A 10,871-nucleotide genomic window follows, 5' to 3' on the forward strand; every position below is an offset into this window, starting at 1 on the left:
GAGCAAAAACTACCAAAATAAATGTCATTAACACTTCAAGATAAATATGTGGAAACATACTGGTATCGAGGACAACTTGAAATAGTTACTTAGCATAAGCTGTGTGATTACCCAAAATATTCTTATATATGCACATCATTTAGCTTAAAGAAAACAAAGTGAAACTATAAGAAATTTGCATGTTGAAGCATTTTTAACAGCAATTTTGAATATGTCATTAAAATAATTTTGCTTAGTTTGTCCCCTGTACAAGAAGCAAAACCATGAAGAATTACTATACAATTACTCCAAAATGGAAAATAGCATTCATTCCCATTTCTTCTAAGGGAACATTAGTAAGTCATAGAATATATTTAACTGTGAAGAATTGCACTTCATGGATCACTGTCCAATATTCTAACTACACCCATCTTTCTTTTTTCTGCATCTTCAGCCATTTGCAGTCTGCAATTTATATCTTGATTTAAATTCATGGTGCTACACAGTGGTTTTTGTTAGACAATCCTGTTGCCCTAATAAATATATTAGGTCACTTTAGCATATACTATTGCTGAAATTAAACTCATGATGTGACCCTGTCTGCCTCTAAAGGAGAACATTATCGGTCGATGTTTTTTTCATGCTCTCTAAATACTAAATCTTGCAAGAGCAGTTTCTGTCAACAAAAGCTGAGATCCCTTGTTTTCTTAAGCGACAACTTTCTCAGAAGCCACACAGGGTATAAAGAACGACCACGGGAAGCAACCTGGTACAAATTAATACAAAACTCACCTTTTGAGCAGACTGTTTTTTCAAACACACTCAAGTACATAAGCAAATTAAACTGGTGCTATCATCCTCTAAGTAATTTCTCGCTATTCTAACTTTTCTTCTGCAAGATGGCACAAAAGAATGAAGAAGAGCCTTTTGCTTCTGTTACTAAGGCCTTGGTAGATCCTCACGTGTTATGGCAACAGGAACTCTATAGCGGGTAAATAAATAGATAATAAAATTACAAAGATTTCAGCAGGTATGAGAAGTATATGGTGTGACTCATAAATAGCTGCAGTCAGGGGATTTGAAGATGCATTGAAAAGCTTTGTCTCCACAAACACAACCACCAGACTTGAATTTCTAGTTCTTTATAACTTCTGTTCCCAGTGGTGGCACCAATTTGACTTGAGCCAAATCCAGGAAACACTGTTTTCTATGGTGCATACATATTTGTCAGGCTGTCACTAGCATGAAGCAAAATGCAGAACTGGAAATTAGGATTTGGCAAGCAGGTTATGTCTGAAGGTGACATTGGCCCATAAAAGTACTTTGAGAACTGACTGACTACAGTCACAGAACACAATGCATTTACATCAACACAGAGGAAGCAAAGGTCTCTCCTTGGATGTCCTTGCACTCTGGGAAAGGTTGTCTTCACAGTCAAGGAAAAAGAGGTGATTTCTTCTTCTAATTTAAAAGATTTTTTTAAAGATTAAAAAAAATAAACACCTCTGAAGATTTTGAAGAATTCCTTAAAACACTCGTGGAGAACAAATAACGAACATGTTAATATTAGCTTTCAAAACCTAAATTGTTGTATTAGTGCAAAATATTGCTATTGAGGGTTTTTTGCGGCATGAACTTAGACTGCTTTTGTTGATGAAGCTCTTCAGGTCGCCTGAAAATAAATACCAATGTCATTGCTGCAATGATGACTTATGCAGATGAGCATGTACATATCTAGATACTTATTTAATTTAGGTTGATTTGCTCATTGTCCCTGTAGGCTGCATTATTTGTGTGATTATAAACCTCTTAATGTAAACTCATGACAAATACAAAAATAGTACGAGGTGGTATCATTCCATCAGTTTTCAGGCAGATTGGCTAAGGATTTCTGTCTACAAACAAAGGGCATGACATTACACATAAATCTGATCTAAATCTACACAAAATAAAATTAAAGTTAAGACTGTAAATTCAATCAGTTACTATGTAACTCAGTTTAATGGAGTGTTCCTCAGGAAGCTTCTCCAAATACTCCTGAATTATTTTCCCCTTCTCCAGAATGAGCATCTCTATTGCTTATATTTGGACCACACCGCAGAAGGTTGTCAACATGAGTTACCTTTCTTGCCACAAGCTTGACTAATGCAGAAATCTGACATTACCTAACAAACCCAATGTTTCTGGTCACCTGAACAAAGCAACCTTCTTAAATGACATTAGCCTTCAGCTGACATTCAACCACCAGCAAATACCAGGGCACCTGTCAGTGACACACCAATGTTTTCTGCTGCTGCAGACTCTCAAAGAGGCGAGGTGGGTTTGAACATATAATATTAATCCCATAACACAGCCATGCTCAAGACAGCACAGCAAGAAACTCTCGTAAACATGGACCTCATCACAGTATTTTTTTTTTTTTTTTTTTTTTTTTTTTTTTTTTTTTTTTTTGGTTCTCTCCACTAACTGAGGTAAAATATTTCTTTATACATTTATTTCCACATTTGTATAAAAGAGTGTATGCGGCTATCAAGCCATGGAGAAGCACTTTTTAAAATCTGTTTCTCATCTCTCCTTAATGTCTGTTGTTATGTGTTTTTCTTGTAGCATATAAACCTGAAGGGAAGAATAAAGTAGTGGGCAGGAGTATGCTCCAGTCATAAGAAAAGTGCTCTAATCTGGACAATTTCGTGAACATGAAAAAAAAAAAAAATTCTCTTTTGTCTGTAAATAGCTATTGAAAGTAATCAACAACCTTTTTTTTTTTTTAATATATATTAATCTTCATGCAAAGGGGCACTGAGAAATTGAAAGTCTTGAGAATCTTTTAGGTTTTCATATTGAGATAAAATTTCTGTAATGAACACAAACAGAAAATGAGGGGGAAAATGCATTTAGTAAAGTGTATGAGTTGTATTTAGATTCTGGGTTTGAGGAATGTAGGGACAACAGTAGTGAAGATGACTCGTGTTATTTGGGGGAAAGGTTGTGTTAAGTCACATTTTGGTGATCAAGAGCTTTGGTGATGAATTATCCCTGGTGAGGAGTGGTACCAGAAGACCGATGGATTTCAGTCCATTGGTACACTCTGCAGAATGAGGTGACTTCTCTGTACTCCCTCAATGCCCAGTGGATCTTCCCTGACCCATTTGGAGGATCCATGGGGCGTCGCTGCAAAGGAGCTCCAGTTTCACCTCCAGTCTGTTGTCCAAAGGGACACACAGGCATGTAGGAATAGTAATCCAGGAAAAGATTTACATAGTCTTTCCTCTATCTCACTCCTCTGCTCAGTGTTTCATTTCATATCACTATCCCCTGTTGCCAAGAGAGGTTTATCTATGGTGTTTGATAAGGGAGCACTAAACACATTATACTGCTATTTTAAATGACATCACAACTAACTAGATATTTTAATTGAAGGTAAATAACCAACATTATTGCCTTTTGAATGATAGCAATAGTGGAGAGTAATGGCACCACTGAGGAATCAATTGCTACTTCCCTCATAAACCATAAACCATTCAGAGATTTATAATGCTTTTTTAATGATCAGCCCTTCTAGGTGTTGAGCAGCTCCTCCAAGATTCTGAGTTTCTGGCTGCTTGCTGAAGTCAACAGCAATGGGGAGCAGAGGGTCTCAGTATCATGTCTCTTTTATGCCCACCAGGATGAAACTTGTCACACCAGTTATCAACCTCCAGCAAAGGAAATCTTGGGGTTTTATTGCACTGCTATGACACCCTGTGCCCCAAGCTCAAAAACAAGGACACTTGACTCAACCACTGTTTCATAACCTACTTAAGAATAAAAATGCATTGAGCATTTGTGTGCATTTCATGCCCTCTTAAGGTAGGTATAGCAAGTAACCTTGTGTAAGTAACCACATTGACTGCTTGCTTCCTTCTGCACACCTGAATGTGTTCCCTTCAAATTTTATCTGTCCAGAGACTATTTTAACTAATGTGGAACGACTGGTTCAATGGCATCATATCATGCACAAACATCTGTGGATCCAGAGTGCTGTCAGAGGAAGTGTCACACATTCTGTGCTTGGAAGGATTGTCCCGCTTCCCTGGTGCCATGACTCAAGAGACAGCATCAATGCCTCAGGTTTATTTTTTCACCTGGAGTCAAAGGCATGTTCATATAATCAGACCTATGCTGACAAATGCAGAATATGCTACTCATTCTCGTTAAATTTAATGGGATTATCCTCATGACACAGGGCATACAAGGCCAGTCATTACATTTTCATTTTCAACTCCTTTTAGTTTGGATTTGAATCAAAAGTGATTTTTCTAATCTGCAGAGAACACCTATGATGTGGTCTGAACTCATTGGTTCTCTTTTAATAGGCCAAAGTGGTCCAGTCAAGCATTATCAAGGATCTTGTGGTAATATTGCAAGAGTTTCTTACAATGGAAATTAATCTTGACTGTGGATGTGGGAAGAGAGCACAGAAAAAACCCATCCAAGACAGATAAACTCCTACAGCCAGCCAGAAAACTCCTACAGCCAGCCAGAAAGGGACCAGATGTTTAAAGATGCACAGAATTTATTTAAAAATCAAAACTTGATCGGGTGGAAAACTTAAGTGTTAATCCCTACATACTCACATCATGAAAAATATTGCTATTAATAGGGCAAAAGCATGAACAATAGCCACTGTCCCTCTTTATTGTGTACAAGCCTCTTTAGGGATGAAGAGTTTTACTGATGCCCACCTAGACAGAGGACATTCTGTGTTTTCCAGCTCATTTCTAAAGCAACTTACTAAGCACATCCACCCTAAATTTTGAAAAAAGCAGCCAGCCTAACCTGGTCCCACTTAAGTCAATGACAAAACCACCATTGACTTCAAGGAGAGCAAAAGCAGACCCGTTGTTGTCAGGGAATTGGTGCGTATTGTTCAGCCGAGCATGTCGGACTAGCATGTATCAGCTTCATGAGTATCAAAGGGAGTTACTAGAGGAAAACCCTGAATATTTATATGGTAGTCGAAGGGGAGGGCCGTTTTTCCCTCTCCCACAAATCTCCACTGTGATATATTAGCTACTCGAATGCACATAATCCTCTCTCCACTTCAACACTTGAAGACCCTTGGATTTTCCTTTGTACCCTCAGCGGTGGAAGTAGCCTGATGGAAAAAGAGGTGTGAGGCATTTCATGGTTCTTCATAAGTTTATGGAAATACTGAGTCATCTTCAAGAACCACTGTGGTCTCAGTGGATTTGCTGCTCCAGGGGGTGTGGGGGGGTGTGTGTGTGTGTGTGTGTGTGTGTGTGTATGTGTATGTGTATATGTGTGTGTGTGTTTGTGTGCATTTGTTGTGCATTATGCGTGTACAGAAATAGTCTGTCCAAATTAGCTTGGGAGGACTAGAGAGGAACCAGTTACATATTGGGGCTTCCCAGAGATTTCCAGTGAGATCAGAGGAGCTCCCAGAGGGGATTCAATACAAACAGAACAGCCCAATATTACAGGGTATCTAGTTTCATGCAGATTTTAATTAAATGGCACCAGCAAGATTTGAGCCTGCATTTCCACCATAATTTACAATGTTATTTCTTTTTTTCTAGACAGCACATGGAATTTGTCCATATTGCCAGGATTCCAGAAAACGGACAAAGTAACAACAATATACGCTTTAAGGCCTGAGCCTGCAAGCAAACTGCAAGGAGTTTCACTGAATAAAACCAATGACTACAACAGAATCAGGATCATCCAGACCATAGCGAATGGAAAAACACCTTCCCATCACATCTTAATGATGTAGCATAGAAATCTAGACCTTAGTCTAGATTTACACCTAAAAGATTTACACCGCATGCTTGGATTTTGAGCTGAGAGGAGCCTAACTAACATGGATGGCAGCGGCATTGTGGGACAAAATAAGCAAAACAAGAGTGGGTATTGCTAAGGAGAGCCACAAAACCTGTGTCTTTAAGAGGTGAGAGAGAATGCAAGTGTGCTTCATTATACGCTTCAGATGATCCAGCCTCACCCCTCATTCAAGTTCTAGGTTTGACAGCTTCCCACTGTATCCTTTATATATCACCCGTTGTGAGTAAGCTTGGAGGGGACATGCAGTCATTAATCACCATTATGGATTTCTTCCCTTCTTCTGGGTTTGATTTACAAGCTTATGGGCAGATCCTGCGGCCTTTACTCCTTCCTTCAGCCCTTTGCCCAAGCAATCCGCCCTACTTCACTCACGGATAGCTTACAGGGCTGGAGTATCTGTAGGATTGGGCGCCAAGTTTCTTACACTGGCGTCCCATTCAAATACGCAGTGGCTCTTAATCCTTTGCAGGAATTAACATGAAGTTTCAACACTGCATTATTAAATTAAAAGGTTACATTCTGCCACAAGATGACTTAAGCAGGACTCAGGAGTATATGTCTGTTAATTTTAATGCTCTGTCTCAAAGTACAGAACTCTGGACATTTTCAGCATCATATTTAAAACATAGTACATCTACTAATACGTGATCTGGTGCATTAATGGACCAAATTAAGTTACAGGTATGAATTTTACATAAAACGGATTAATATTATATGTCATGAAGGAATTTTAAATACTCCATCTCCATGCATTTTTAATAGTTATGTGCTCTAATTTAATGTTCCCTGGCATTGCTTTGCTTGAAGTCCCTAAACCCTCCTCCTTCCTTCTCCCCCACACTCCTCAAGTTTTGCTTGGGATTTTCCCTGCCTGTAAACCAGCGTCCCCAAGTCCCTCAAAAAATGTGTAAAGCCGGAATGAATCTCGTACACCGAGAGGATAAAAATGCGCTTCACGACCCGAGGAGATGCCAACCCTCCCGGGAAAGAGAATGGGGTGGGGGGATGGTAGGGCGGGTGCAGCCGCCTTGGTCCGGGTCGGGCGGTGGGGAGCGGCGCCGGTCGCGCGGGGCTGCGCTCCGACCCGCGGGAACGGCGCCGGGAGCCGCTGGGCGGCGGGTCCCGCCCGCATTCCCGCGGCCCTTCCTCCCCGGGACCGCCGCCTCCTCCTCCTCCTCCTCCTCCTCCTCCTCCTCCTCCTCCTGCTCCTCCTGCTCCGCCGCCGCCGCCCCCTCCTCCCCGGGGGGGTCAGCGCGAGCCGCCCGCCCCCCCGGCCGCGCCGCCATTGGCCGCCGCCGCGCCGCGGGGGGGGGGCGGCGCGCCCTGATTGGCTGCGGCGCGGCCCCGCGGCGCCCCCCCCGCTCCCGCGCAGCGCTCGCCTGGCCCCGCCGCGGTGGCGCCCCCGCCCCCCCCGGCGCCGCCCGCCCCGCCCTCGCCCCGCGCTATATAGAGGGCGGCGCGGCCAGCGGCGGCGGTAGACGGGGTTGTGCTTGTTAGCGGTCGGCCGTGGAGCACGCGCTTTTCATTTTACGAAAGAATTCCTTTTTTTTCCCCGAACGGGGGGCGTTTGCGGTGCCGCTGTGGTGGCGCGGCTCTGCGAGCGCCTCTCGTTGCATCCCCGCGGCGGCCGCCGTTAACGCCAGCGAGGCGCTGCGGCCGCGCTCCGCTCCCGTTGCGGGCGGTGCGTGCGCGGCTTCCCGAGGTCGCAGCGGCAGCAGCAGGCGGCGGTGGTGGAGAGAGGGAGGTTTCCCTCCCTCCTTGCGACACCATGAAAGCCGTGAGCCCCGTCCGGCACCCCAGTCGCAAGGCGCAGCCCGGCGTGGCGGGCGGCGGCGGAGGGCACCCGGCCCTGCGGTGCCTGGCCGAGCACAGCGGCTGCAAGGGGGGCCCGCCGTCGGGCGAGGAGCCGGCGGCGCTGTGCCTGCAGTGCGATATGAATGACTGTTACAGCCGGCTGAGGAAGCTGGTGCCCACCATCCCGCCCAACAAGAGGGTCAGCAAAGTGGAGATCCTGCAGCACGTCATCGACTATATCCTCGACCTGCAGCTGGCTCTGGAGACGCACCCAGCGCTGCTCCGGCAGCAGCCGCCGCCGCCCGCTCTGCACCCAGGCAGCTGTCCCGCGGGCACCCCCAGGACCCCTCTGACTGCCCTTAACACTGACCCGGTAAGAGGTGCGTGACACACGAGCGCGGGGTGCGGAGCGGCGCGATGGTCAGCGCCGGCCGCCGTGGGAGCGCCCCGGTGACGTGCCGTCACTCGACCCCGTGGCTCTGCCGAGAAGCCGTAGCTCCCGAAGGGGACGGGGCGGACGCGGACGGTGCCCGCATGCCCTCGGTGCGGGCAGGCAGCCGCACGGTGTGTACCGTGTAATTACAGCCTCTCGAGGGAGTACCTGTAGCCGGCGTGTTTGCACACACGGGAACAGGCGCGCTGTTCCTGCGCTTGCCAGCCTCCGCGCCGTGTAGCGAATGCGAGAGGCTGTGGGGGTTGTGCACAGGGAACGGAGCGTGCTTTGGAGGGGCGGGAATCGGGGAGAGACTCCCACGTACGGGACCCCCGGTGGCAGCCCGTCGGCGCGGGGAGCGACGTGCCCCGGCACCCCCGGGCTTGCCGCAGCGCTGCGGTGACCCCATTGGCTCTGTCCCTCTGGGGGCTTCCCTGAGCGCTCCCGACGGGGCTATGGTCGTGCCTGGGTGTGTGGAGGAGGAGGGGGTCCGGGCAGTGGGGGGGATCTCGGTGTCGTTTCTCCCCAGTTGTTAATTTGCCGTGTTTGGTTGCTGCGCAGGCAGGCTCTGTTAACAAGCCGGGGGACAGCATCCTCTGCCGCTGACCGCCGCTCTCCAGGTGAGTGCCGGGCGGGCGCGGGGCCGCGGGCGGGGGGAGCGCAGCCCTCCGCGGCCCCGCGCCCGGGCTCGGTGGGGCCGCACCGCATCCTGCGGGAAGCCTCCGGAAGGGGGACCAGAGCCCGGCGAGAAAATCTTGCAGGCGGCTTTGGGGTTTTATTTTTAATTACGGGGTGGTTGTTTTATTTTCCCTAATTGCCGGGTGGTTGGGGTTTCCCCCCCTTCCCCCAAACACTCCCCCTCCCCCCGGAGCGCCTCTGGCTGCGGCGTGCAGCTGCGCATCCCTCCCTCCGCCTGGCCCAGCCTGGGAGCTGCGGTTGTTGTTTGACCTGGTTTGTTTTGGGTTGTTGATCAAGCATGTCTTGTGTTTTGTTGGTGGCGCCAGTCGGTCTGGAGCGGAGCGGTTCACACACCCCCTCTATTCATTCCTCTCCCACAGGTGTGCGGCGGCGCCGCGCCGCGCAGAGGCAACGCGGGGGGCGGGCGGCGGCGGGGGGGGCCCGGCCCTGCCCCGCCGCACCGGAGGAAGGAGCCATCCAACCCCCCGAGCAGTTCCCATGCTTCACCCCGGCAGAGCCAAGCCTTTTCACCATTTTGCACGTCCGTAGCGGTCCCCCCCTCCCCAGCTCCGCGTGTCCTTTTCCCCCCTTCCCGCCCTGGTTCCGTCTCTTCTCGTCGTTCCCGGCCAGCTGTGAGCGGCGGCGTGTCCCACGGTGGCAGCGGGAAAAGTTGCGACTCTGCCCCGGGATAGAGGACCGAGCCTAAACCAGACTTTAGAAACCTTGTAACTCTTGAGGGACCGAGCAGCCGAATCTTGAAGCTTTACTAATCTACCAGAGCATTTGTAGATATATTTGACATCTATTGTTTAAAATAGATGGATTTTATTGGGGCCCAGGGAACTTTCTTCTCCCTGCAGGAATGTTACATATTGTATAGACAAATGAGTGACATTTCATACTGTGTATATATAGAGATGTTCTATAAGTGTGAGAAAAGTATATGCTTTAATAGACTACTGTAATTATAAAATATTTTTAATTAAATATTTTTTGTAAATATTATAAAGGTGTGTATGTTTTTTTTAATCTGTGGGAATATCTCTCTAGAAAACCACAGCTCAAGTACGGAGCTGCTAATATGGAAATAGCTTGAATGTTTAGGACTTCTTTTTGTCCCTGAATGTCCTTTAGACTCGAAAGTTGCAGCTTTAGCTAGTGGTCCTGCATGATTGCATGAGGTGTCTAATTGCAAATAAACTTGTTTGGAGTCCTTACAACGTGTTTTCCTCAATCTAGACTTAAAAAATGTTTGTATAAGTGTATTATACATTTCGAGACTACACTTTTGTCATTTAGGTACGGGGGTTTTTAGTGCATTCTGTAAAAGCAGTAAGATGTAGTGTTTTTTACTGAGATGAGAAAAATTCAATCTAGTTTTTTTGCGTTATGGGGGCAATGCTTTAGTTCTCTAATCTTTTTTTTTTTTTTAATCTGCTCTTGAATTAGATCAAGAAATTTGTTCAGGAATTGAGTTTAGCACCAAAAGGTTTTATCACTAATTTGTGTTCCTATAGCTTATTAATTGCTTAAAAACTGAAAACCGTTCTCTGCTTGCAGCCAAAGGGCCAACCATTAACAAAAACAGTTGCTGTTTCCTTCGTCCAAAGAGTATTAATAGTGAACTGCAGAAAGGCACATGGGCAAAATCATTATGATCAATGATGTAAATTCATCTTGAAATGAACTTAAGTAGACCAAAAATCGGATAACTGCGTCAAGATTATTTTTCTAGTACAAAATTACGTACATTTCACTGCAGCTATGTTACAGTTAAAATCCTGTTTAATCTCTGTGATGTGTAACTACTACATGTGAACATTAAACTAGATTTACTTGTCTTTAATTGTGATTCTTCAGCTTATTTCTTCAATCCTCTGAATTTGCACATTCTCTTTGCTGTTTATATATAGCATTTGAAGGGTGAATTATTTTTACGGCAGGCTCTTGTACGATCAAGTCCTGCTGGCTGTTAACTTGTGTCCAGGCTCAGTGAAAGATCCTCATCTTGTGTGATCAGTACCCTGTGCACTAGTGAAATGGGATTTTCAGAGTGGGAGAATTAAGTAGGATTTAATTGGATGCTTTGTAAATAGCTAGCCAACTGTGTGTGTAACATGGTCTGTTTGACTAAAAAAGAGGA

The 10,871-nt window shown here is 46.2% G+C and overlaps 1 protein-coding gene across 2 annotated transcripts; it reads left to right on the top strand.

Annotated features, from left to right (window-relative positions):
• Positions 1-7,311: 7,311 nt before the first annotated feature.
• Positions 7,312-10,574, top strand: ID4 (inhibitor of DNA binding 4). 2 transcript variants are annotated; one of them, XM_040066155.1, is made up of 3 exons: positions 7,312-7,997; positions 8,612-8,670; positions 9,109-10,574. In XM_040066155.1, the coding sequence occupies exons 1-2, from the start codon at positions 7,592-7,594 to the stop codon at positions 8,623-8,625; spliced, it is 420 nt and encodes a 139-aa protein (XP_039922089.1). In that variant the 5' UTR covers positions 7,312-7,591; the 3' UTR covers positions 8,626-8,670; positions 9,109-10,574. The 2 variants fall into 2 exon arrangements, with proteins under 2 accessions (XP_039922089.1, XP_039922078.1); XM_040066144.1 differs by having other exon boundaries at positions 7,312-7,990.
• Positions 10,575-10,871: the final 297 nt, after the last annotated feature.

The sequence above is a fragment of the Hirundo rustica genome, chromosome 1, assembly GCF_015227805.2.
Source record: "Hirundo rustica isolate bHirRus1 chromosome 1, bHirRus1.pri.v3, whole genome shotgun sequence".
Classification (NCBI taxonomy): domain Eukaryota; kingdom Metazoa; phylum Chordata; class Aves; order Passeriformes; family Hirundinidae; genus Hirundo; species Hirundo rustica.

Bases quoted from the DNA above. Each gene is read 5' to 3' on its own strand.
- ID4 (XM_040066144.1), top strand. From the start codon at position 7,592: ATGAAAGCCGTGAGCCCCGTCCGGCACCCCAGTCGCAAGGCGCAGCCC. The intron at 7,991-8,611 runs GTAAGAGGTGCG...GTTGCTGCGCAG, and splicing joins CTGCCCTTAACACTGACCCG to GCAGGCTCTGTTAACAAGCC.